Source organism: Dama dama, chromosome 14 (assembly GCF_033118175.1).
Source record: "Dama dama isolate Ldn47 chromosome 14, ASM3311817v1, whole genome shotgun sequence".
NCBI classification, from domain to species: domain Eukaryota; kingdom Metazoa; phylum Chordata; class Mammalia; order Artiodactyla; family Cervidae; genus Dama; species Dama dama.
Genome location: NC_083694.1, coordinates 4,482,825 through 4,506,240, shown reverse-complemented (window position 1 = coordinate 4,506,240; position 23,416 = coordinate 4,482,825). Strand labels below are relative to the sequence as shown.

At 45.3% G+C, this 23,416-nt stretch overlaps 1 protein-coding gene across 1 annotated transcript in view; it reads right to left on the bottom strand.

Annotated features, from left to right (window-relative positions):
• The window catches only part of LOC133069533 (uncharacterized), a 76,255-nt gene that overhangs the window by 715 nt on the left and 52,124 nt on the right, over positions 1–23,416 (bottom strand). Inside the window, exons 14-19 of the mRNA XM_061161169.1 lie at positions 19,670–19,909; positions 12,182–12,760; positions 11,748–11,847; positions 8,846–9,139; positions 1,390–1,560; positions 215–390 (exon numbers count right to left, since the gene is read on the bottom strand). Coding sequence (XP_061017152.1) covers positions 215–390; positions 1,390–1,560; positions 8,846–9,139; positions 11,748–11,847; positions 12,182–12,760; positions 19,670–19,909 — 1,560 coding nt within the window. The remainder of the gene's footprint in view (positions 1–214; positions 391–1,389; positions 1,561–8,845; positions 9,140–11,747; positions 11,848–12,181; positions 12,761–19,669; positions 19,910–23,416) is intronic.

The following is a 23,416-nucleotide window of genomic DNA, read 5'->3' as shown; positions in this document are numbered from 1 at the left end:
CAGGTCTGAGACCTCCACTCCAAAGGGGCTCAGTTTTCCCTGATCACAAGTGAGAGCAGGAGAACTGCATCTCCTGTCTGACCAGAAGGCTTCAAAGCAAAATTGAGAGTTCCTTTGAATGACTGAATCTTGACAAGCCAGATATCTCCTTTGCTGGCAGGACAGTGCTTCGGGGTTTAATAACACAAAAACTACCTCAAATTGTGTGACTTACCCACTCACACTTGGGTGCCACTGGGGACCAGGTTCTGTCCTCTGAGCAAGTGATATTTTCTGAACCAACCAAACGATAGCCAGACTCACACTGGATAGTAATTCTTTCAGGTTCAACATATCTAACCTTCTCCACAGATAACCTTCCATATTCTATCATTGGTTTCAGACACAGTGCTGCAATGGAATCACAATTTTAAGCAAGTTACAGACCTAAGAAAAAACATACAAGCCTAGGGTACTAAGAATGAACTGTATTTAAGTGTTGCTAATTGTTTTACCTTTTTTTTAATCTTGAGGAGAAAAATAATATTCATTAGCATATTTACTGAGCATTGGGATAGTACTTTATCAGACTTTGGGGTAGATCTTTGTGTGATTATCTTATTAAAGTCTCACTATTTTATCTAAGAGAAAGTGAGATACAGAGAGCTTAAGGGACTTGCTGAGGGATATAACAATTTTAAATAGCATGACAGAATAAAAAAGGGTATGTGACCCCAAGTCTTCAACTATCAAATCAGCTTGTATCTTGTATCTTGATTCCTGTAAGACAATAGATAAAAAATTTTCCCTCTTGCTTATTACTCTCCTGTGTGCAAAGGAGACAACGGTGGCAAATCATCCCTGAAGTTGTTGATGACGAAGTGATATTAAACCTGTGTGCCTGCAATAATCAGACCTGATTTTGACCTCTTGTCCCCGTAACCACTGGAAAATTAGGAGTCCCTCAACACACAGCTACACTGTGAGCAGCTGGTGCCCTGCACTGGCTCTGATGGAAATGCTTATGATTTCACAATGCTTGGCATCAGCCCACTGGGGCTTACATTCTAGACCAACTTTTCATGAAAGTTTTGCTGCAGGCCACAGCTACACTCAGATAGAATGTACCATCTGTAGACTATTTCTGGAATTATACAAGAAACTGGGAAATGGTGCTGCCTCACAAAGGTTGAATTCTATACCTGGGAGAAAGAAGGGGAGATTAATGTTCTTTTCTCTGAGCTTTCTGCTTTGGATACCATCAGACTATAGTGATTATTTTAAGTAAATCAAATTCAAATGGGGTTTTTCTTTTTTTTTTGCTGCCTCTCACAGGGAAAAAACTGTGCTCTCAATCCTTTGATGATAGCCCCACCCCCGCCCCTAAAATGAAGAGGGAGCCAGAGTTACCTTTACACTGAGGGGTTGCAGGTGACCAGCCTGAATAAGTGCAGGAGAGTCTGTTCGCTCCAACCAGGGTGTACCCTTCATCACATTCATATTCACCTTCACGTTCAAATTGAAAGTATTTAGAGACTATGTTACTTTGTCCATGGGCAATGCCAGGAGGGGATTCGCAATCTTGAGGTAAGACACAAAAGTGAAAAGAGGTCAGCATGTAGAATGCATATAATAACACTTCCTAGAACCTGTGTGGCAAAGGAGGCTTCCGTCTGTCCTTCTGTCTTCTCGGCCCATCCAATCACTTAGCCAAATGCAGGACTCCAGCTGCCTTCATGAAGGCCTGAGGCTCAGGAACCATAGAAAGGTTACAGTGGACTGACAAGCCCTTAGGATTTGCTTCCTTTTTTTGAAAATTCACTAAACTTGACACTATTTAGGAGCCATTTTGGCAGGAAGACAGAGTTCAGTCAAAGCCACACTGTACCGGTATCACACTCCACTGCTTTCATGCTAAATGCAGAGATGTGTATCTGGGAGAAACTAAAGATGCAAGATAAATCCACAATCTCTGACTCATTGCTCCCAATAAAACCAGTCCATCCATCCTCCCAAGAATATACTCACTGTCCTCTAAAATAGTTCAGAAAGAGCTTATAGAAAGAATAAAAATGATGGCTTGCATGCTGGAAAATAGACATGACACGGTGCTGGGCACCTGTGTGAAAGGGAACACTGTCAGGACCCACACACACTGCATGAGAAGTTTAGATAAAACAGGCCATTGGAAATGCCTTCCCTGGTGTTTCAGACTGTAAAGAATCTGCCTGCAGTGAGGGAGACCCAGGTTTGATCCCTGGATCGGGAAGATTCTCTGGGGATTGGAATGGCAACACACCCCAGCATTCTTGCCTGGAGTGTTCCATGGATAAAGAAGCCTGGTGGGCTGCCTGGTGGGGTCACAGAGAGTCAGTCACGACTGAGCAACACTTGACACTTTTGGAAATGTCAGTAAAATATTAAACTGATGGATGATAGTATCTATAGTACTATCCTAAGATGTCTCCTTGAGGCATGGAAAATGTGATGCCAGCAATGAGGTTCAAATGCTGGAGCTTCTGTGGCAAGTGGTAGAGAGAGTGATTAAGTGATTCAGAAGAGTGAGTAAGCTGGAGTAGATGTGCCACACACATGCAGGAAACTCCACCACGTGATTATGTTGTCTGGGAAGACCTGGAAGATACATTTACCAAGGACAGAAGGAATATCATAATGAGACGAGCACCTGTATCGGAGACCAGAGCTGATGATGGGAAGGTGTTAAAAAACAAGTTTCACTCTTAGCAATCACAGTCTGAGAGGTGCTCATTGGCTTTAGAAGCTAAGTAAATGTAATCATCATAAGGAGCGGCAAGTTAGAGATACAACCACAGTGAGATTAGGAAGATGGTTAATAGAACATGACATTCCTAAGAGCAAAAACAGATGAGCAGCCAACTAGATACAACTCAATCTGTACTGGAAAGAAATAAAGGATGGGTGACCAGGAGGCCAACTGGCCTTCGGTCCATTAAAAAGTTACAATATGTTACTCAGTTTCTGTTTTGTGGTTAGTCACTCAATCATGTCTGACTCTCTGCAACTCCATAGACTGTAGCCCACCAGGCTCCTCTGTCCATGGAATTCTCCAGGCAAGAATACTGGAGTGGGTTGCCACGCCCTCCTCCAGGGGATCTCTCCCACCCAGAGATCAAACCAAGGTCTCTCACATTGCAGGCAGATTCTCTACCATCTGAGACACCAGGGAAGCCCGCTGAGTTTTTGTACCTGTGCTATTAATGTTGTCAGGTCTGGAGATCACTAAGCAAAGAAAAAATTTCCAAGAGTAAGGATACAACACCTTGAGACATATGCACGGTAATAGGTCCCAGTCTTCCAAGAGGACCTGTGTCTATTTTCATAACTGTGCACAGATGAGAGGTGCACAAAAATCCAAGAATTACTGAACACAGCTTGAGTTAGCACAGATACCTGGAACCTTCAAGGTCCCTTATTAAGCCACTTGCTGGGCATTTCCATTAGCTGTGAAAGTGTAAGCTGGATAGACAAAATTCGTCATTGGCACAATCCCAAATGGGTCCTTGGCCTCTGGGATAAGACCATTGTATCCAAGAAGACAAGTAGAAGTCATTGATATGACCTAAACCCTCCCCTTGGAGGCAAAGGAGATCAGTTCTTTTAAATATCATGTACTAATAGTTGGGGGAAAGGGGAAATATGTGCCACTCTTAAAGAATTAAAGATGCAAGAGTGGTCATCATATCCCTGTGTACTTCATAAGTCTGTCTCCTATGAAAAATTAGGATTCTGGAGAATTACAGTAGACTACTGAAAATGCAACAGCATTGCAGCCGCTGTACCACACGTGGTATCTTTGCTAGAGCAGATTAACATGTCTTCTGGTAGGTGAGGCCACTGATTCAGCACAGGCCTTCTTTTCCAGCCCTGTCAGAAAAGAGCATCACAAGCAGTTTGCATACATATGGAAAGGTCAAGATCATCCATCTGCATTTTTAGTCCTTGGCTGTGATAACACTTCTGTCCCTTTCATAACAGAGTCTGAAGATATCATGACCATGCAGACATCCATACAACAGCACATTGATGCAGAATATCAATGGCATCATGTTAATTTTATTGAATAAGCAAGAAATAGATGGTATGATGATGTTCCAGAGTATGGAACATAGAGAAGGAAGAAAAGAAGTAAACTCTGAAAGGCAGGTTCAAATAGATTTCAGCAGGTTTTACACTGTAGTGAAGTCGCTCAGTCGTGCCCAACTCGTTGCCACCCCACAGACTGCAGCCTGCCAGGCTCCTCTTTCCATGGGATTTTCCAGGCAGGAGTACTGGAGTGGGTTGCCATTTCCTTCTCCAGGGGATCTTCCTGACCCAGGGATTGAGCCCAGGCCTCCCGCACTGCAGGAAGACTCTTTACCATCTGAGCCGCCAGTAGGTGAAACCAGAAAGACAGGAAGGAAAAAGAATAAATATCAAGAAACAAAAGGTAATAATTCAAACGTCTAGCTTATCTATTAGATGTGGCCTATTTTCACTGATTCAGAAAAGGGAAGGAAACCAGCAAGGCAAAAGAATGTGAACAAACAATTGGGGGAAAAGAGAAAATTGGACTAAGGAGCAGTATTTTTTAACAAACTTATCCACTTAAAAAGCACTCAGTAAATACAAACTTTTAACCTAGTGTGTTTTTTGTTTTGTTTTGTTTCCTTTTTCCAACTGAATGATGCTGCAGTAAAGGATTTTCACTGCAAGTTCATTTGCTGTGTTCAAATGATACAAACAATTTAGGGGTAAAGAGTAGAACACAAAGAAACATCAGAATCAAAAAAATCACCACCATTACACATTTTTTAAATTTTAAACTTACATTTTAAAATCAAATTATGAAAAAAGCATGGAAGGGGATGAACAATGGTATATTGTCTCTTTCTTGATGGAAAATATGTTACTAGTATGTATCCCCTATGAAGTTCATTGTTCTCATTTTCATTATCCAAGGAGGAATTCTGTCCTTGAGGATATCCAAAACCCTATTATGCTATGGTATTAGCAGCATCCTTGACACTGGGACAAAAGTCAAGCTTTTTCTGTGTTCAGGTAATTGATCTATAAACACACAATAATAGGGTCATTACATTATTACCAGGTGCCCTGGGAGGGTGCCCACATGTTTCAACCAATGGGTCCTGAGATCAGTATACTTACAACTGAGCAGGCTATGGGAACTTCTAGGTAAAAAGGTGCCAAAGTATAAGAAAAATTTCTAGTAATGGACTTTTCTGCAGTCCACACACACTTCAGATGAATTAAGGGTAAATTTCTAAGAGAATAAATCAAATCTAAATTTGATAATTTCATCTGCTTCTAGATTGCTCTTCTTTCCTACTGCTCCAACACTTACACTGTAAAAATATAAGGAGGAGAAAAATGACACTCATCTCAAGATCTGATTTTCTCTCCTCTCATTCATTTAGCAGATAGATACTGAGGGCTACTGGGTGCTGGGCTGTGCACCCCTCCCTGCCTTTAATAAGTCAGCAGTTGGCTTTAGTGAGAGTAAGACGGGAGCTAGAGAATTTGTGCCAGCTTTATTTAACATCTTCCTTTTTTAAACTGTGGATTCAGATCTGACCATACGATTGCATAGTTATAAGTGTTTTTTCTTCTGCATGAAATTGATCAAGATCTTGCGGGACTTCTGGGCAAGGAAGCCCTTTTATCCCTGGTTTATTGTAGGGAACACACCTCCAACCACCATGACCTTCCCTGAGTTCCAAAGGGCAGATTCGAACAAGTACTAATCTGGGAAATGGCAACCCACTCCAGTATTCCTACCAGAAGTATACCATGGACAGAGGAGTCTGGCTGGCTACAATCCATGGGGTTGTAGAGAGTCAGACACTATTAAGCACAGACAGAGTAATCTGGGAAGGGAATGGATACAAAGGCAAGGGTTCAGTTCAGTTCATTTCAGTCACTCAGTCGTGTCCAACTCTTTGTGACCCCATGGACTGCACACGCCAGGCCTCCATGTCCATCACCAACTCTGGGAGCTTGCTCAAACTCATGCCCACTGAATCAGTGACACCATCCAACCATCTCACGCTCTGTCGTCCACTTCCCTCCTGCCTTCAATCTTTCCCAGCATAAGAGTGTTTTCCAGTGAGTCAGTTCTAAGCATCAGGTGGCCAAAGTATTGGAGTTTCAACTTCAGCATCAGTCCTTCCAATGAATATTCAGGACTGATTTCCTTTAGGATTGACTGGTTGGATCTCCTTGCAGTCCAAGGGACTCTCAAGAGTCTTCTCCAATGCCATAGTTCTAAAACATCAATTCTTCGTCTCTCAACTTTCCTTATAGTCCAACTCTCACATCTGTACATGACTACTGGAAAAACCATAGCTTTGACTAGATGGACCTTTTTCAGCAAAGTAATGTCCCTGCTTTTTAATATGCTGTCTAGGTTGGTCATAGCTTTTCTTCCAAGGATTAAGCATCTTTTAATTTCATGGCCACAGTCACCATCTGTAGTGACTTTGGAGCCCAAAAAAATAAAGTCTGTCACTGTTTCCATTGTTCCCCCATCTATTTGCCATGAAGTGATGGGACTGGATGCAATGATCTTAGTTTTTTAACACTGAGTTTTAAGCCACATTTTTCACTCTCCTCTTTCACTTTCATCAAGAGGCTCTTCAGTTCTTCTTCACTCTCTGGAGAGTGAGGAGAAGGGAACAACAGAGAATGAGATGGTTGGTGGCATCACCAACTCAATGGACATGAGTTTGGGTAAACTCCAGGAGCTGGTGATGGACAGGGAAGCCTGGCATACTTTAGTCCATCAGGTCACAGAGTTGGACACAACTGAGCGACTGAACTGAACTGAGCCATTTCAATTTCCAAGAGAGGAGAATCACCCAGAATATATGAGTTCTTTCACTTCAAGTTAAAGTTTTCCTTAAAGTATCTACTATTATGATGTAAAAAACTTCCAAAGTAAAATACTTTAGTATCCCTGCCTTAGATCCAACTGAGTAACTCTATGATATTAAGAAAGTCCACAAAGCCTAAATAACATGATATCATTCTGGAGCCTTAGATATTGATTTTGACACAGGATGACAAGGTGGCATTTTGGGACTCCAGATTCCCACTCCTTGGCATGTAATCCTTTGTATCATCAGAGCTGGGAAATACCCCATATCATATGAATAGGAGACACAGTCCCCATGGAAATAGAGCCACTAGTGAAATCTCTTCTCAGTTGAGTGATTTTGCCATTCTGTGAAAATGCTCTACATTAAATGCTCTGATAGATGATATAAGGAAAATGTATGTACATTTTAATACTCTTAGAATTTCATTCTTTAGAAGAAATCCCATGGCAGAGGAATAACCATGTTTTTATTGGCATATTTCCATTTACAAACTAAATTGCATATCTGCAATTACAACCAGCACTACCATATTGTCACCCTGCTTATTTAACTTATATGCAGAGTACATCATGAGAAACGCTGGGCTGGAGGAAGCATAAGCTGGAATCAAGATTGCTGGGAGAAATATCAATAACCTCAGATATGCAGATGACACCACCTTTATGACAGAAAGCAAAGAACTAGAGAGCCTCTTGATGAAAGTGAAAGAGGAAAGTGAAAAAGTTGGCTTAAAATTCAACATTCAGAAAACTAATATCATGGCATCTGGTCCCATCACATAATGGCAAATAGATGGGCAAACAGTGGAAACAGTGAGAGACTTTATTTTGGGGGGCTCCAAAATCACTGCAGATGGTGACTGCAGCAATGAAATTAAAAGACACTTGCTCCTTGGAAGAAGTTTGACAGCTTATTAAAAAGAAGAGACATTACTTTGCTGAAAAAGGTCCATCTAGTCAAAGCTATGGTTTTTCCAGTAGTCATGTACAGATGTGAGAGTTGGACTATAAGGAAAGCTGAGCACCAAAGAACTGATGCTTTTGAAAATGTGGCATTGGAGAAGACTCTTGTGAGTCCCTTGGACTGCAAGGAGATCCAACCAGTCAATCCTAAAGGAAATCACTCCTGAATATTCATTGGAAGGACTGATGCTGAAGCTGAAACTCCAATACTTTGGCCACCTGATGCAAAGAACTGATTCATTGGAAAAGACCCTGATGCTGGGAAAGATTGAAGGCAGGAGGTGAAGGGGACGACAGATGAGATGCTTGGATGGCATCACTGACTCAATGGACATGAGTTTGAGTAAACTCTGGGAGTTGGTGATGGACAGGGAGGCCTGGCGTGCTGCAGTCAATGGGGTTGCAAAAAGAGTCAGACACAACTGAACGACTGAACTGAACTGAACTGAACTGAACCCTAGTGGGGCCTGCAGATCCTTGCAATTCCTTTCGCTGTTCATTAGTTAGCAAAAATTATACCCTAATTTGCAATGCAAGATCTTTCAGTTATATAATGCTTTTAGTTTATACAGTGCTTTGTAATTTTACTCTAATAAGCTCACTCATTATTTTCAATGATATAAAAGTTTACTTTCTGGATGGCAAAAACTTTCTACACAACCTTGATGAAATAGAAAACTAATGAACCTTATATAATAATTAATTCTTTAAGAATTTAGGTTTAGCCACTTAAATATAGCCACTTAATATAAAAATTAAAAGGTTTCTCTGTGGCTATATCAGCTCCTCAAGGGTTTGCAATATTTTGCTTTCCACTAATTACGGCCTATATCAAAAGTACTAAAATTATTTAATTTAATCATTAATTATTTAATATTGAAATTAATATAACCTATGTTTGGTTATATTTAATGAATTCTTAATAAGAAAATCTTCCCCATGCCTTAATTTAAACTTTCCCCTCTTCCTCATCACCTCTGTACTTACCACACAGGCCAGGCGGGCAGTGCAGTAGAGACAGGACCCCAAGGAGGCGCAGCACGGGGAAAATTCTCTGCAGCCTGGGGGACATCGTAAAGAATCTCAGAAACACAGCCCTGAGACTCAATGTTCTCAGACCCTGAGTCAGGCTGAAGTGAAAGCTCGAAGTCGGTGGTAAGTTGGTGCCTGACTCAAGGAACTCAGGCTGGGGAAGTCCACTGCTCTGAGTTACTAAAGGGAAGAAGCGGAATTGAGGAGACCAAGTACTGGACAAGACTTGAGGGGAGCAATCCAATAGAGCTCAAGTCTTAGGGAGGATGATAACAGTGAGGGCTCTCTAGGGGTCTATGGGGATTCACAGTTGCAACCCCATGACTTTCTCACTGTCGCGGGGAGCACTTGTTGGCTTATCTACCCATAAACATCATTTCTCTTTGAGGAATCAAGAAAAACTAGGCAAATGATAGTGAGCCAGTTCCTTCATGGAACAGGGTGAGATGCCAAGGTGTGTTCTATGCCATCCCTCAGTGGTATCAAATCTTCATTCACTAGTGCGTATTCTCAATAGGAAGACAGGATGAAAAACAGATTTATAAAGTCTCTTCCTAAATATTTCACAAGACTAATTGGAATAAAGCCTATAATTGTGAAAAGACAAAAATACAGTCCAAACAGCAATTAGTCCCTCAATTTTTAAGTTTCCTTGAGTATCTTTGGCACCAAATTAATCAACTTTGGGGTTACACTGGTCAAAAAGCAAAGGGAAACTTCTCAGAGTAGTTTTTTATAGCACAAATAAAGGAAAATTAAATGATAAAGAATTAAGCTTTATAAATGGGCATGACAATTTCAAGAATTTCTGCATGTCACTAGATAAAGACCTTCCAGCCCAGCAATATATCTCTGACAAAAGCACTAGATGATAAGTTGTAAAGGGCTTTTTTGTTAACCCCAGGACTAGTTAAGACTGACCTATTAAAAAAGGAGTCTTTCACTCATAATTTCTTTTTCCAGCATCTGCAAAGGATACAGGTGAAGTTATCAACCTGAATTTCACGTTGGTCCCTGGACCATGTACTTGAAGATACATAGATATGTTTGAAGATACATAGATATTCATTCACAGAAGACGGTGAACACTGGAAAATGTCCCCAGATGACCTTCACTATTCAGTTGAACTGTAAAGAGTGCAAAAATAGTCATATAACAATCAAGCTGCTTAACTCTCAAAAATAAAGAGGAACATTCCCCAGAAATAAATGGGTAAGCTCCTCTAAAATATTGATGACAGCACAATTAATTAAGAGGAACTAAATTAAATCTAAGTATGCCAGATATGTCAGATAAAATAGTTTAAATAATTTAACCGGAGGTTGTTATTTTTTCAGAAAAGTTTCTGCTTATTAATCATATTGCAAACTTTTACATAAGTCATTGCAGTTAATTTCTTAAAGCAATCCTGTAACACAGACGGTATAACCACATTTTACAAATGAGGTAATTGGTTCAGGAAGACTGAGTATACTTCCTAAAGCCTCTCTCATCAGTGGCCAAGTCAGATTCTGAACGCAAGACTATCTTAAATCCCCAGGCCTTTTCACTATGCCAAACTATTTTCTATCTAATGGAATTAGACTACAAAGTTTTCTTGCACAGAATCTAGTACCTATCATTTAGAAGAATATGTCTAGGAGCCCTCTGTTTCTACTACGGTGGGAAAGACCCCAGACTGCCCTTCTCTCAGGAGACCAGATCCCTATATAACCTACCAAGAATTAATGCTCCAACAGGTCCCAGTAACAGGCCTCAGGGGCTTCTCTTGTGGCTCAGCTGGTAAGGAATCTGCCCACAATGCAGGAGACCTGGGTTCGATCCCTGGGTTGGGGAGACACCCTGGAGACAGAAATGGTAACCCACTCCAGTTTTCTTGCCAGTTTTCTCCCCATGGACTGAGGAGCCTGGAGGTCTATAGTCCATGGATACAAAAGAGTCAGACACAACTTAGCAACTGTATCTCCGATCCTGCTCATGACACCAACTGTCTCTCTGTATTTCACTGTGCATACTGTTCGCTGAACCCAGGGTAGGCAAGGCTCCAGCTAAGAGGCGGGAAGAAGACCGGAGGAGCCAGTAGGAACTGCAGACGCGCTTATTCTCGCCTGGCAACAGCCGTAGCAAAGCCTAACACAACACAACCTCTCTCCTGCTGGCACAGCGGCCGTAGCAGTATTCTCTCCCGGCTGATGGCAGCAGCCGTAGCAGTAGACTCGCTATATTCTCTCCTCTAGTGGCTGACCCAATGGACACAGCGTGACGCCGCAGTAAGCTGCCGCTTTCTAGGTGGAGCTCACACATCCAATAGCACAAAGTAGCTCGTGACCAAGCGAGTACCTCGTGATGCTCATGCGCAGTGTTATAAGTGAGCTCAGCTGTTACCTAGTCATGATTTACAAAACAAGGGGCGAGAGAGCCTGACCACTGCCATCTTGGCTAACTTGCTCTCTCCCCACACTCCAACCCTTCAGGGTCTCTCGCCTCACATTCTATGTGCGGTCCATCTTCTGTGATATTCCCTTGGCAAGTAACACTGACCCTTGGATTTACATGTTGCAACAGCATTAGCTACAATGGACAGTTACATCCCCAATACACAGCAAAGCCCAATCACCTGGAACTCATGTTGCAGTCCTCGCCCTCATGGGGCTAGAAGAGCCACCCACTGCATGTGGAGTGCCTCTGTCTTCCATAGCCAAGTCCAACCCACTATCTCGCCCTGTGAGACTGCATAAAAGCCTCCGCAGGGGCAGCTCCATCCCTGCGGGATTTCTCATTAAGGACATGCAGACCCCCCACAGGCACCAGGCCCACCCGTTCAAGGAGGGGATTTTTGTGGCATTCACAGCCCACCCGCATGATTACACTCTTCTAAATCTGAGGACACAGCCTTTACAGTACACTCTTGCACAAATCCACCCACATGCACAACCGCGTCACCCAGGTGGGACCCCTGCAAGTTCGGGCCCCTTCAGGGGTCTTCACACTTTCTCAGTGGTATCTTGCATGCCATCCCTCTACTTCTCTCAGTAGGACCTGCAAACCCCCCACAGGTGCTGGGCCCACCCCTGCATCCCAAAGTCGCAAAAGCCATGCTGCCAAGGGTTTCCTGTGCATTTGCTGAAACTTCTTACCTGAGTTGACCAACTCCTCCTGAATATATGGTCGATATGTGGTGAGCTCAGTCGCCTTGGGGGACCCTTGAGGGTGTCCTCCCTGGGCCATAGGCTACTCACACTTCACTTTCTGCTGTACTACCCATAACATTCATCATCACCATCACTTACCACCTCGCAGTCAGAGATGCTGGGCTCTTTAGGACCACAAGGTTCTTGCTGTAACGCCAATGTGCATTGCTCTAGTTCTTCCAAGCCTCTCTGCACATTGAGCACCGGTGCAGCATCGCCTACGGCGTGATCCATATTCGCCTTCAGGATAGTCAGGAAAATCCACCCCACGGTGTCAGCAGCAGTCCAAGACACCTTATTCAGCAAACAGGAACTCTCCGCCTGTAACGCCTGTAGTGCCTGTAACCCGTCCACTGCTTCCCAGTCTTCCACCGGAGCCGAAGCCAGGAGGATCACCGTCACAAAGTACCACAGACTATATGGTGGCCACTGGCTTCCTCCTTTCAGTGGAACTTCAGGCTCCCCCACCCACTGTGTATCCTGCCAACTCTTCTTCTGAGGAGCATCAGGCTCCTCTATCCGCTGGGTATCCTGCAGACCATGCCAATTGTATTGCTCTTCATCCTGTTCACGGTGCCAGTTATCTTGCTGTTCACACTGTCCACACCGTTCGCTGAAACCAGGGGAGGCAAGGCTCCAGCCAAGAGGCTGGAAGAAGGTTGGAGGAGTTGGCAGGAGCTGCAGACAAGTTTATTCTCTACAGGCAAAGCCTAACACATAGCCAAGCCTAACACATAGCCTAACACATAGCCTAACACATAGCCAAGCCTAACACATAACCTAACACATACCAAAGCCTAACACATAGCCTAACACATAGCCAAGCCTAACACATAGCAAAGCCTAACACAACACAGCCTCTCTCCTGCTGGCATAGCGGCCGTGACAGTATTCTCTCCCGGCTGATGCAGCAGCCATAGCAGTAGACTCGCTACATTCTCCCCTCTCTGGCTGACCCAATGGACACAGCCGTGACGCAGCAGCAAGGCCACCACCTTCTAGGTGGAGCTCACGTATCCCTACAGCACAAAGTAGCTGTCGCGAGTACCTCCTGACGCGCACATGTGCAGTGCTATAAGTGAGCTCAGCTGTTACATAGTGGTTATTTACAAAATGAGGGGCGAGACAGCCTGACCATGCCATCTCGGCTAATTTTCTCTCTCCCCACAGCAACTAAACAACAACAAACCACAGGCCTCACTCTCCACATAAGCTTAAAGAAGGGTTTGGAAGTAGAATGCGATCTAATATTTTTAGTTCAGAAATTCTAAGTTTGTGCAAAAGAGTGAAGAAAATACGTTTTTATTTTCTTAAATAAAGGGTAGGAAGGACAGGGACAGGTCTTAAAAAAATGTTTTAAGCCCAACTCTCCATGAAAAGATCACCTCAATGTTCTGCCCATAGTCCGAGTCCCCCGTCGGGAAAGAAGACTCCTCGAAGCAATGTAACTTGTAATAGGGGAATTTATTACTGACTTGAGCCAGGACCTCCCGCCCTCACCAAGGGTGTGAGGACAAAAAGGCCTGGAGCCCCAGTTCTCTCCGGTATTTATTAGGTCAAAAAAAGCAGCAGGTAGTTGGCACAAGTGGATTGGTTACACAGTAGGTAGTTGGTGCAAGCGGATTGGTTACACAGTTGCAAGGTAATTTTTGTTGGCCCAACGTGGGGCTTTCAGCTTTCCCCTGATAGGTTCCCTTTTTTTCTTGCTAGGCATATGTTGATTGGCTAGCTCCAGGAGGCCTGATAATTATGTTACCCCGGGAAACCAGGCCTACTCCTAATCTAGGCTGCCTGTCATGGCGTTAGCCATGACAGCCTCACATTTCCCCCCTGTCTTTGTACTTTTGTAGAGGAATCTTTCTCTTCACCCTGTGAAATTGACTGATATTGTTGTCTCAATACCATAATTTGGATGGTATTTAGGCGCTCCCTAATAAATGAGACCAGACGGTTTTAAATGCATGGACCAAAGGTCAGTAACAATATTAATATTATGAGTGGACCCAGGAGGGTGGAAATCAAAGTGGTCAACCAGGGGGAGCACTGAAACCAAGATTCAAACCAGCCTTGGTGGGCTTCTCATTCTCTCTTCCGCTGGGCTAGTCCCTCTCTTACTTTCTGGAGAGATTTTTGTACCACCCCTGAATGGTCGATATAGAAACAGCATTCTTCTCCCAGTGCTGCACATAATCTTCCTTGTTGCAGAAACAACAAATCTAAACCTCTCCTATTCTGTAACACTACTTCAGCCAAGGAGCTCAAGGATTCTTGGAGGTGTGAAATGGACTTCTCGAGTTGCTCAATATCTTCATCTATTGCAGTCTTCAGTTGATTATACTGTTAATCTTGCAACATTAAGGCTGCGATCTCACTTCCCATTCCTATAGCACCCAATAGGGCTGCTAAAGTCAGGGCAGTGACTGGTTCTCGTTTTACCCTATATTGACCCAATGGGTCTAACCTTGGTTGCAGCTCTTCCTTTGAGTAATAGTTTAGCCGGGGGATCAGGTGAACTAGGACACAGAAATCTTGGGAGGCATTAAGTGCTGCTTTATGGACACACGGGGTTATTCTGGCGGAGCAAGCCCACCACCCGTTTTCTGGAGGAAGTACCCACTGGTGAGTAGAATTGGGGAGGCTAGTCCTAGGGACTGAATTATTATTACATAGGTGTTGATAAGTCTTAGGGATAGTTCCTACACAGGTGCCTATGCCCGCAATGGAGCCTACTGTCAACCGGCCTGACCTAGGTTGTTGCTGCCGTCTGCAGGCGGAGACATCAGAGGTCACATTGAATCTTGAAGAAAAGGCAACTGCCTCATAGTAGGGAGGCCTAATATTATAGCAAAGCCAGCAACCATTTGTTAAGTCCGGACGAGAGGCATTTAGGGTAAGATAAGCTGAGGAGATCATTTTCATAAAGGGGTCTGTTGGTGGGGACATGTCAACCCTGGGGGGGTCCCACGGTGCATGGAGTCAATCTATTAGCCTGACTTTGGTTCTGGGAGGGAGGCTTTGGGGTTGTTCCCTGGTTTGGTCCTAAGGCTACTTTGGGTGCCAAATAGAGCGGTCCCAGTTTTAATTTAAGCTCGAACCGGAATCCTGTGTCATAGCCAGTCTTGTAAAGACGGAGGCCCCAAGCTCGGCCAACATCTCACCTGGTAAATTTTTTCCTTTGTCTGTGAATTTGATCTGTAATGGGAAACATTGCCCAGGTTTGGATGATACTCTCTTAGTTGGACATTTCTGGGAATTCGGGGGTGATTTTACCTGAATGAGGTCCTTGTCGGAGTTAGTGAGCCAATGGACTGTTTTCATGGTTTCGCAACCCCAAGCGGCGCAATAAAAAGAGTCAACTCTCTCACATTTTTCAATTTGGTTCCGATCCCTTCTTCCCCCCGGGCAGACATAGACAGGCACCTGTTCGTAGTACTGTGGGCCTTTTCGCTCACAGTTACGGGTGAACAGACCGAAAGAGCCGTGGGCAAAGAACTTGGTCAGTTGGTGGGGACCAAACTCATTACCGTCAGCCGCCAGCACGCACAAATCAAAGGTCAGTACTGGCCACCATGTCCCTTTGGGGGCCACGTTGGAGCTCGAATTAAGCACTTCTCCAGTCTCAGGATTGTAGATCACCCAAGTCAGGTTAGCCGGCTAATGGGGGTTGTGGCTGGTTGCTCCTGGGCCGATGAAAACTGTTATCAGCAGGAGGGTCAAGAGGGCTCCCGTCGCACGAGTTTCAGTTTCAAAGGATTTGACGGGTGAGGTCTTGCCTCCCATTCTGCTTGCGCCTTCTCCTGTTCTTCCGGGGTGGCTTGCCACAGGTGATTGCAGTGAACCCAGGGCCCGATCCCGTCGGCCCTAACAGCAGTAGGAGTGGTAAGGAGAACAACATAAGGGCCTTTCCATCTAGGTTCTAATGCTTTAGATTGGTGTCATTTTACCCAAACCCAATCACCCGGGCCAATATTATGTGAAGGGATGGTTCCCTTGCTTGTTCCCTTGTGTATCTCTCAAATTAATTTCCAAACATGGCTATGCACCTTACTTAATGCCATCAGTGTTTGCTGGAATTGTCCCAAGGTAGGGGGTGGTAGGCATTTTCCCTCGAATATAGGACACACAGGAGGGGGTCTTCCATACAGAATCTCAAAAGGGGTAAGATTCAGCTTAGAAGGGGTGTTATGCGCTCGAAAGAGCGCGAAGGGAAAGAGGGTCACCCAGTCCCCGCCAGTCTCTATTGCCAACTTTGTCAAAGTTTCTTTTAGGGTCCGATTCATTCTTTCAACCTGTCCTGAGCTCTGGGGATTATATTCACAATGTAACTTCCATTTTGTCCCCAGAGCTTGGGCCAGCCCTTGTACAATCTGGCTCACAAAGACAGGTCCGTTATCAGAGCCCATAGTCACTGGCAGCCCGTACCTAGGCACTATCTCCTCTAAGATCCTTTTAGCAATCACTGTTGCTGTCTCTCCCTTAGTGGGGAAGGCTTTTACCCACCCCGAGAAGGTATCTACCAGAACCAACAGATAGCGATACCCGTACTTGCCTGGTCTTACCTCAGTGAAATCTATCTCCCAGTGTTGCCCTGGCTCTTTCTCTCGATATCTCGTTCCAGTGTGCTGCCTTTTTCCTGTCCTCATCAGCTGGCATGCTTTGCAAGCCTGGATTATCTCTCGTACAGTTGCATTTTGTCGAGGGAACCTCAGGCGGGCCGTCTGGAGAAGTGCCAAGGTCTTTTTCTCCCCCAAGTGTGTAGTTGTGTGCAGGTATTCACATACGTGATGGCCCAGGATGGCAGGCAATATCAGGTTGTTGTTTTGATCTCAGTACCATCCATCTTTGTCATCCTTCTGGAGGGTGGTATCCTCGTTGATCCAAACAAGGTCAGGGAGGGAATAGTCGGGGACTGGCGGCAGAGTCCCCATACCAGGAGGTGGAAGTCTCACGGCTAATATGGGGGCGGCGTAGTCCCGGCTGGCCGCTTCTCGAGCGGCCGCATCAGCAGCCCGATTGCCCCATGCCCTAGGGTCTTCTCCTTTTTGGTGTTTATTTGGGTTAGGCAGGGCAAGGGCTGGGGCTTCTAGTAGGGCCCGTCTGAGTGTCTGGGAAGTCTGTTTCATTGGCTCAGTCTAAGTCCAGTTTGGGGTCTCTTCACTTCCCTCATACGAGGGCCAGGCCTTCTCAGCAAACCCCATGATCCACAGTCTACAATATCTAACAGTCCCCAAAAACTCTCTCACCTGGCGGGGGGTCTTGGGCTCTGGTATCTGCAATATTGTTTCCTTCATGGCCTGAGTTAGCCACCTTTGCCCCTGCCTGATCTTATACCCCAAATAGGTGACCTCTTGCCAGGATATTTGCGCCTTCTTTGCGCTAGCACGATATCCCAAGGTGCCTAGAGTCTGTAAGAGGTCACCGGTGGCATGGCTGCATGCCTCCTCTGTGGTTCCAGTCAACATAAGGTCATCCACATATTGCAGCAGGATGACCTCTGGGTGGCGAGTCTGATATTCATAGAGGTCTTCACTCAGAGCCTCATTAAACAAGGTAGGGGAGTTTTTGAACCCTTGTGGGAGGCGGGTCCAAGTTAGTTGTACTACCGGTTGGCCTTCTCCCTCAGTCCACTCAAAGGCAAATATCTCCTGGCTCTGGGCCGCCAGGGGTAGGCTGAAAAAAGCATCTTTCAAGTCCAACACAGTGTACCAAGTGTACTCAGGCAGCAGACTGCTCAGGAGGGTATACGGGTTGGGGACAGTAGGGTGTATGTCACTCACACGCTGTTGACTTCTCGTAGGTCCTGGACAGGTCTGTAATCCGTACTCCCTGGCTTCTTCACCAGTAGTAAGGGGGTGTTCTAAGGGGATTGGCACCACTTGAGAATTCCGGCATCCATGAGCCGTCGAATGTGGGGAGTGATCCCCCGCCAAGCCTCCTGGCTCATAGGGTATTGCCTCACCCTCACAGGAGTCGCCTCGGCTTTTAGTTCGATGACGACCGGATGTCTCTGTTTAGTCAGTCCCATTCCTGCTGTTTCTGCCCATGTCAAAGGGTATTTGTGGACCCACGGTTGTATATCTGGTGCTATAACCTCTGAGGGCTTAGGCACAAAAAGTGTATTCATCTCTTAAAGCTAGAGACAAGACATGTATCGGCTGTCCAAGTCCATCCGTGACTGACATTCCCCCAGGGTCAAAATGGATCTGAGCATTAACTTTAGTCAACAAGTCCCGTCCAAGTAGAGGGGCTGGGCATTCTGATATCAGCAAAAACGAATGGGACATCTGATGGGTCCCCAGATTTACTTTCCATTCCGTGGTCCAACAATATTTTTTGTCCCTGTGGCTCCCTGCACCAAGCTGGTTTTTTTAGACATTGGTCCCAGTTTTTTATTTAAAACAGAGTGTTGGGCACCAGTGTCCACCATGAAGCCAACGGGTTTCCCCTCCACATGTATGGTTACCCAGGACTCGGGGAGGGGTGCTGAGTCTTGACTCCCCTAGTCACTGTCTTCCCCCGCATGTAGAACTTGAGTTCCAGGGGAAATTTTCTCTCTCTGGGTTGTTCCTCTCTTCGGGTCCCTCTTAGGGCACTCATTTTTCCAGTGCCCCCGTTCTTTGCAGTAAGCGCATTGATGTTTCTTTAGGGCCTGCCTTTTTGGTCTCTCTTCTTCTCCCGTCTGGGGGCCTCGAGGCACCCTCAATTCTGTTCCAGCCTTCATCCCCGCAAAAAGCATCTTGGCTAGCTCTCTCTGGTTCTTCCGGTTTTCCTTCGCCCTATGTTCCCTATCTTCTTTCCTGATCTTCTCAGCTAGCTCCCTTTCCTCCCGACGAAGTCGTTCCTCCCTTTCTTCTGGGGTCTCCTTATTATTAAATACCTTTTCAGCTGCTTTCAGTAAGTCTTGTATTGTCTGTTCTCCTAACCCCTCTATCTTTTGTAATTTTCTCCTAATATCTGGGGCTGCCTGATTCACAAACGCTAGTAGAAGTGCAGCGCGTGATTCCTCAGCCTGGGGGTCCATAGGTGTATATTGCCTAAAGGCTTCCATTAGCCTCTCTAGGAAGGCTGACGGGCTCTCAGTGGGCTCTTGCCTTACTAAATTTACCTTCGCCAAATTTGTCGGCTTCCTAGCTGCGGCCCGCAGGCCAGCCATTAGAATCTGGCGGTACACTCGGAGACACTCCCTACCTTCCACTCGCTCAAAATCCCAGTTAGGCCGCAACAGAGGAAACCCCTCATCCACGAGATGAGGCTGGGCGGTTGGTCTCCCGTCGACCCCCGGGACCCGTTTTTGCGCCTCTGCCAGGATTCGCTCCCGTTCTTCCGTGGTGAAGAGCACCTGCAACAGGTGCTGACAGTCATCTCAGGTGGGGTTATGAGTGAACAAAATGGAATCTAAGAGGTTAATGAGGCCTTGGGATTTCTCCGAAAAAGGAGGATTTTGGGTTTTCCAATTATACAGATCACTCGTGGAAAAGGGCCAGTACAGATAGGTTCGCTCTCTGTCCGGGTTAGCTGGTCCCACTCGGACAGGGAGTGCCTGTACAGTAGATGAAGGTAACTCTGGGTCCCCATGATCCTGCTCACCCCTATTTCCTCTATTCCTTCTCCGAGGTCGGGGTTCCCTTGTCCCTTCTGATTCATGGCGGAGGGGGGGGGGGCTCTTCCCCTCGGGGGAACCTGCAACGGAGGAGGGGCATAAGGTGGGGGCCTAATTTCCGTCTCCAAGTCAATCAGGTTCCGGTACGAAGATTCCTGCAAAACTGGTTTTGGGCCCTTATTCTTCTCGGCTTCCTCTGGGAGAGTGGGAGTTTCTATAACCAGGGCCTGTACATTAGGAGAATCAGGGAGTTTGTGAACAAAAGGTTTTAACCATTTGGGCGGATCTTTTACCAGATCTTGCCAGACCATAACATATGGGACTTGGCCCGGGTGGCCCCAGGGATCAGGAGCCATAATTTTTTCTTTCACCGGCCGAATAATAGAAGGTTGAAAAGTTCCCTCTGGAGGCCATCCAACTTGGAAGGCGGGCCACTTAGCAGAGCAAAAGGTTATTAATTTACTCTTTGTAACCAGTAGCGACAGATCATACGCTCTAGCCCTGACATCCGAGAAATGATCAGTCATGAGAGAGAGTGGGGTAGATTCTCCTTGCCCCATAGCGAGAGTCAGAAGAAAGTCACCGAGAATTACCACCAGAAAATCCTATCGGGAGTGGTGGCGGCCAGGAGGTTGGGCTTGTGGTATGCTTCGTGGAACTATTTGAGTGCCTTAGTCGTTGCACGAAAGTTTTCTTGTTGGGGGCGGGCACCCTAACGGTTTCTAGCCTGTTCTGTGACCCCCTTATCCTTTCACGGGAGTCTTCCAGTGGCAGGCGCCCTATCGGCTCTTAAGTGCCTGTACCGTGCCCACACAGACGGGTTCTTATTTGGCCAGATTCTCGGTTTAGAATACGAGAAAAAAGAAAAGAGTTTCACCCTCTCGGGCTCCCGTTACTGGGGCTGCCTTGTTGGGAGGCCTTCAGAATCTGCCAGGGAGTAGCCCTGGCCGGGACTCGTCAGTTGCCCCGACAACTGTCTGCCTGTTCACTGAAACTCTCAGAAACAGAAATGAGGCTCCAAGGCTTTATAGGAGGAAGTAGACAACGACACACCAGAGAACAACGAGACAGGAGACAATGCCTGCAGTTATACAGACACGAAAGGGCATAGAAAAACACATAGACAGACACACATCGGCCGGCAACACAGAACTGGGGGGCGGGACCCCCTGAGTCTCCCTATCCTCTGGAACAAAGGTCACCTTACCGAATGGCGTCCACTGTTCCCCAGATCCAGGCTTAGGAGAGGAGGTCTCCTTCCCGCAGAGCCAGATGCCTTCCAGCGTGCTCGCTGGCATTGGCCTCACGCTAGCCAGAATGGCCAATCCGTTCCCTCATGGAACGCTTTCCCTCACGCCAGACACCTTCCTGCCTTTTAGCAGGGCCTTGGATTTACACTGGGCTTCCTGCGCCAGATACCTTCCTGCTTCACAGCAGGGCCCCGGATTTACACTGGACTTTTCCAGACCTGCCTGAGCACCGGTGCTATTACCTGTCCTTTTTCCCCTTTGTTCCAAAGAGCATTCTTACCCAGTCAAGGGATCCCGGACGAGCCCCCAAATGTTCTGCCCATAGTCCGAGTCCCCGGTCAGGAAAGAAGACTCCTCGAAACAATGCAACTTGCAATAGGGGAATTTATTACTGACTTGAGCCAGGGCCTCCCGCCCTCACCAAGGGTGTGAGGACGAAAAGGCCCTGAGCCCCAGTTCTCTCCGGTATTTATTAGGTCAAAAAAAGCAGCAGGTTGTTGGCGCAAGCGGATTGGTTACACGGTTGCAAGGTAATTTTTGGTGGCCCAATGTGGGGCTTTCAGCTTTCCCCTGATAGGTTCCCTTTTTCTTGCTAGGCATATGTTGATTGGCTAGCTCCAGGAGGCCTGATAATTATGTTACCCCGGGATACCAGGCCTACTTCTAATCTAGGCTGCGTGTCATGGCATTAGCCATGACAGCCTCACACTCAACACCTGCTAAATAAACAAAATATATGATGAATAAGAATTTGCTGTTTGCCTTAGTCTGACAACAAGCAGTTCTTGAGAAAGGATTTGAGTGCAATAAATGTATCTGATAGGTAATTCTAGAAAGCATCATTAAAGGAACAGAGATGTAAAAATGGAAGGGAAGAAAAGGAATACAGCTTGCATTGGTGAGCAGGCAGGTTCTGGCAGGGATTGAAGTAGGGAGTAGAGGGTGTAGGGAGGGATGTAATTTGGTATAGCCACTTTGGAAAACTGCTGAACAAATACATACTTATCTTTTATGATCCAGCAATTCCATCCTTAGGTATTCGTGCAACAAGAACACATATGTTCAGCAAAAGACACATGAAGAAATGTTCATAGGCAAGAAAATTGAAAATAAATGTCCATTAAAAAATAGAACAAACATGTGAATTGTGATATAATCATACAACAGTGAAATACTTAATAGAAATGGAAATGAATGAACCTTAACTGCATACAACATAGATGAATCTCACAAATACAATATTTAGTGGGGAAAGTCGTGAAAGAAAGAATGCACAATATATTATTCCATTTCTGTAAAGTTAAATAACATAAAACCAATTTGTGCTGCTAAAAGTGAGAAAAGTGGAATCCTTGGTGGGGATAGAGCTGTGAGTTAGTAACTAACAAGTGGGCAACAAAGGACTTCTGTACTTTCAGTGGGTTTTTTTCCCCCTTTGGTTTCTAGTTACAGAAATGTTTTATTTTGAGAATCCAAAAAGTTTTGTGCCCTATTCTCTTGATAAAGAGTAGGTAGATTTTGGATATGTTGAGATATGGAGTAAAAGCATTCAAGCAAAAGTAACTGCATAAACACCTTTTGAAGTTCCTGGCTTGCATTCTTTCTGAGGTACAAAAATAAAGGAACTTAATTGCAGACATTTATGGATTTTTGTACTAGAGATGTGTCATATTCTATATGACATACTAACCAAGATGACTTGTGAGCCCATGAGTAGTCATTAGTTAAATCCATTTCATCTAGTCAAGGTCATTTTTAAATTTTTATTTATTTTTAATTGAAGGATAATCACAATATTGTGTTGGTTTCTGCCATACATCAACATGAATCAGCCATAGGTATAAAGGAGGTCATTTCAATTGTTACAACAAAAGACTTGCATGTCCTCCAAGCAGCATGTAGCCAAAACAATCAGATGTTTGCCTGTTGTTTTCTAGAGATGTGGAGTCAGTTGCATCTGGTTGGACCTACGCTGGTTGACATTGGATAGGACCACTGACCCTCCAACTGGGCAGGCACTAGTGTCCACGTGATGACATTTTGAACATGCAGAGGCCCTTAGCTTAGGTGTACCTGTGTAGATGACAATTACTATGCCTTTTCCCAATCGCCTTTCCCCACACTCCACACGCTCCCTGTGCCTCATCCCTCCCAGCTTCTCCGTTCTTTATTTCGTAAATACCCAAGCCCTGTGCCTTCAGGGAGGTGGGTTTGAGATGTGTTCTCCTTGTAAGCTTTGGTTTGCTGTGCATGGAATAACGGACATGGCACAATAACAACAACAGAGACAATGTGATATTTGAAAAATGCTTATTTAACCAACCAGTGCTTCACGTCCAGAAGATTAAATATTTGGATCACAAAAGTCTAGATAATCTAAAGTCGCACATTTTCAGTAGCAATCATCATAATCCCAGCTCTCCAAGCCAAGACACTTATTACAACGAATGATGGTGCTTAAGGAACAGCACATTTGTTGACCAG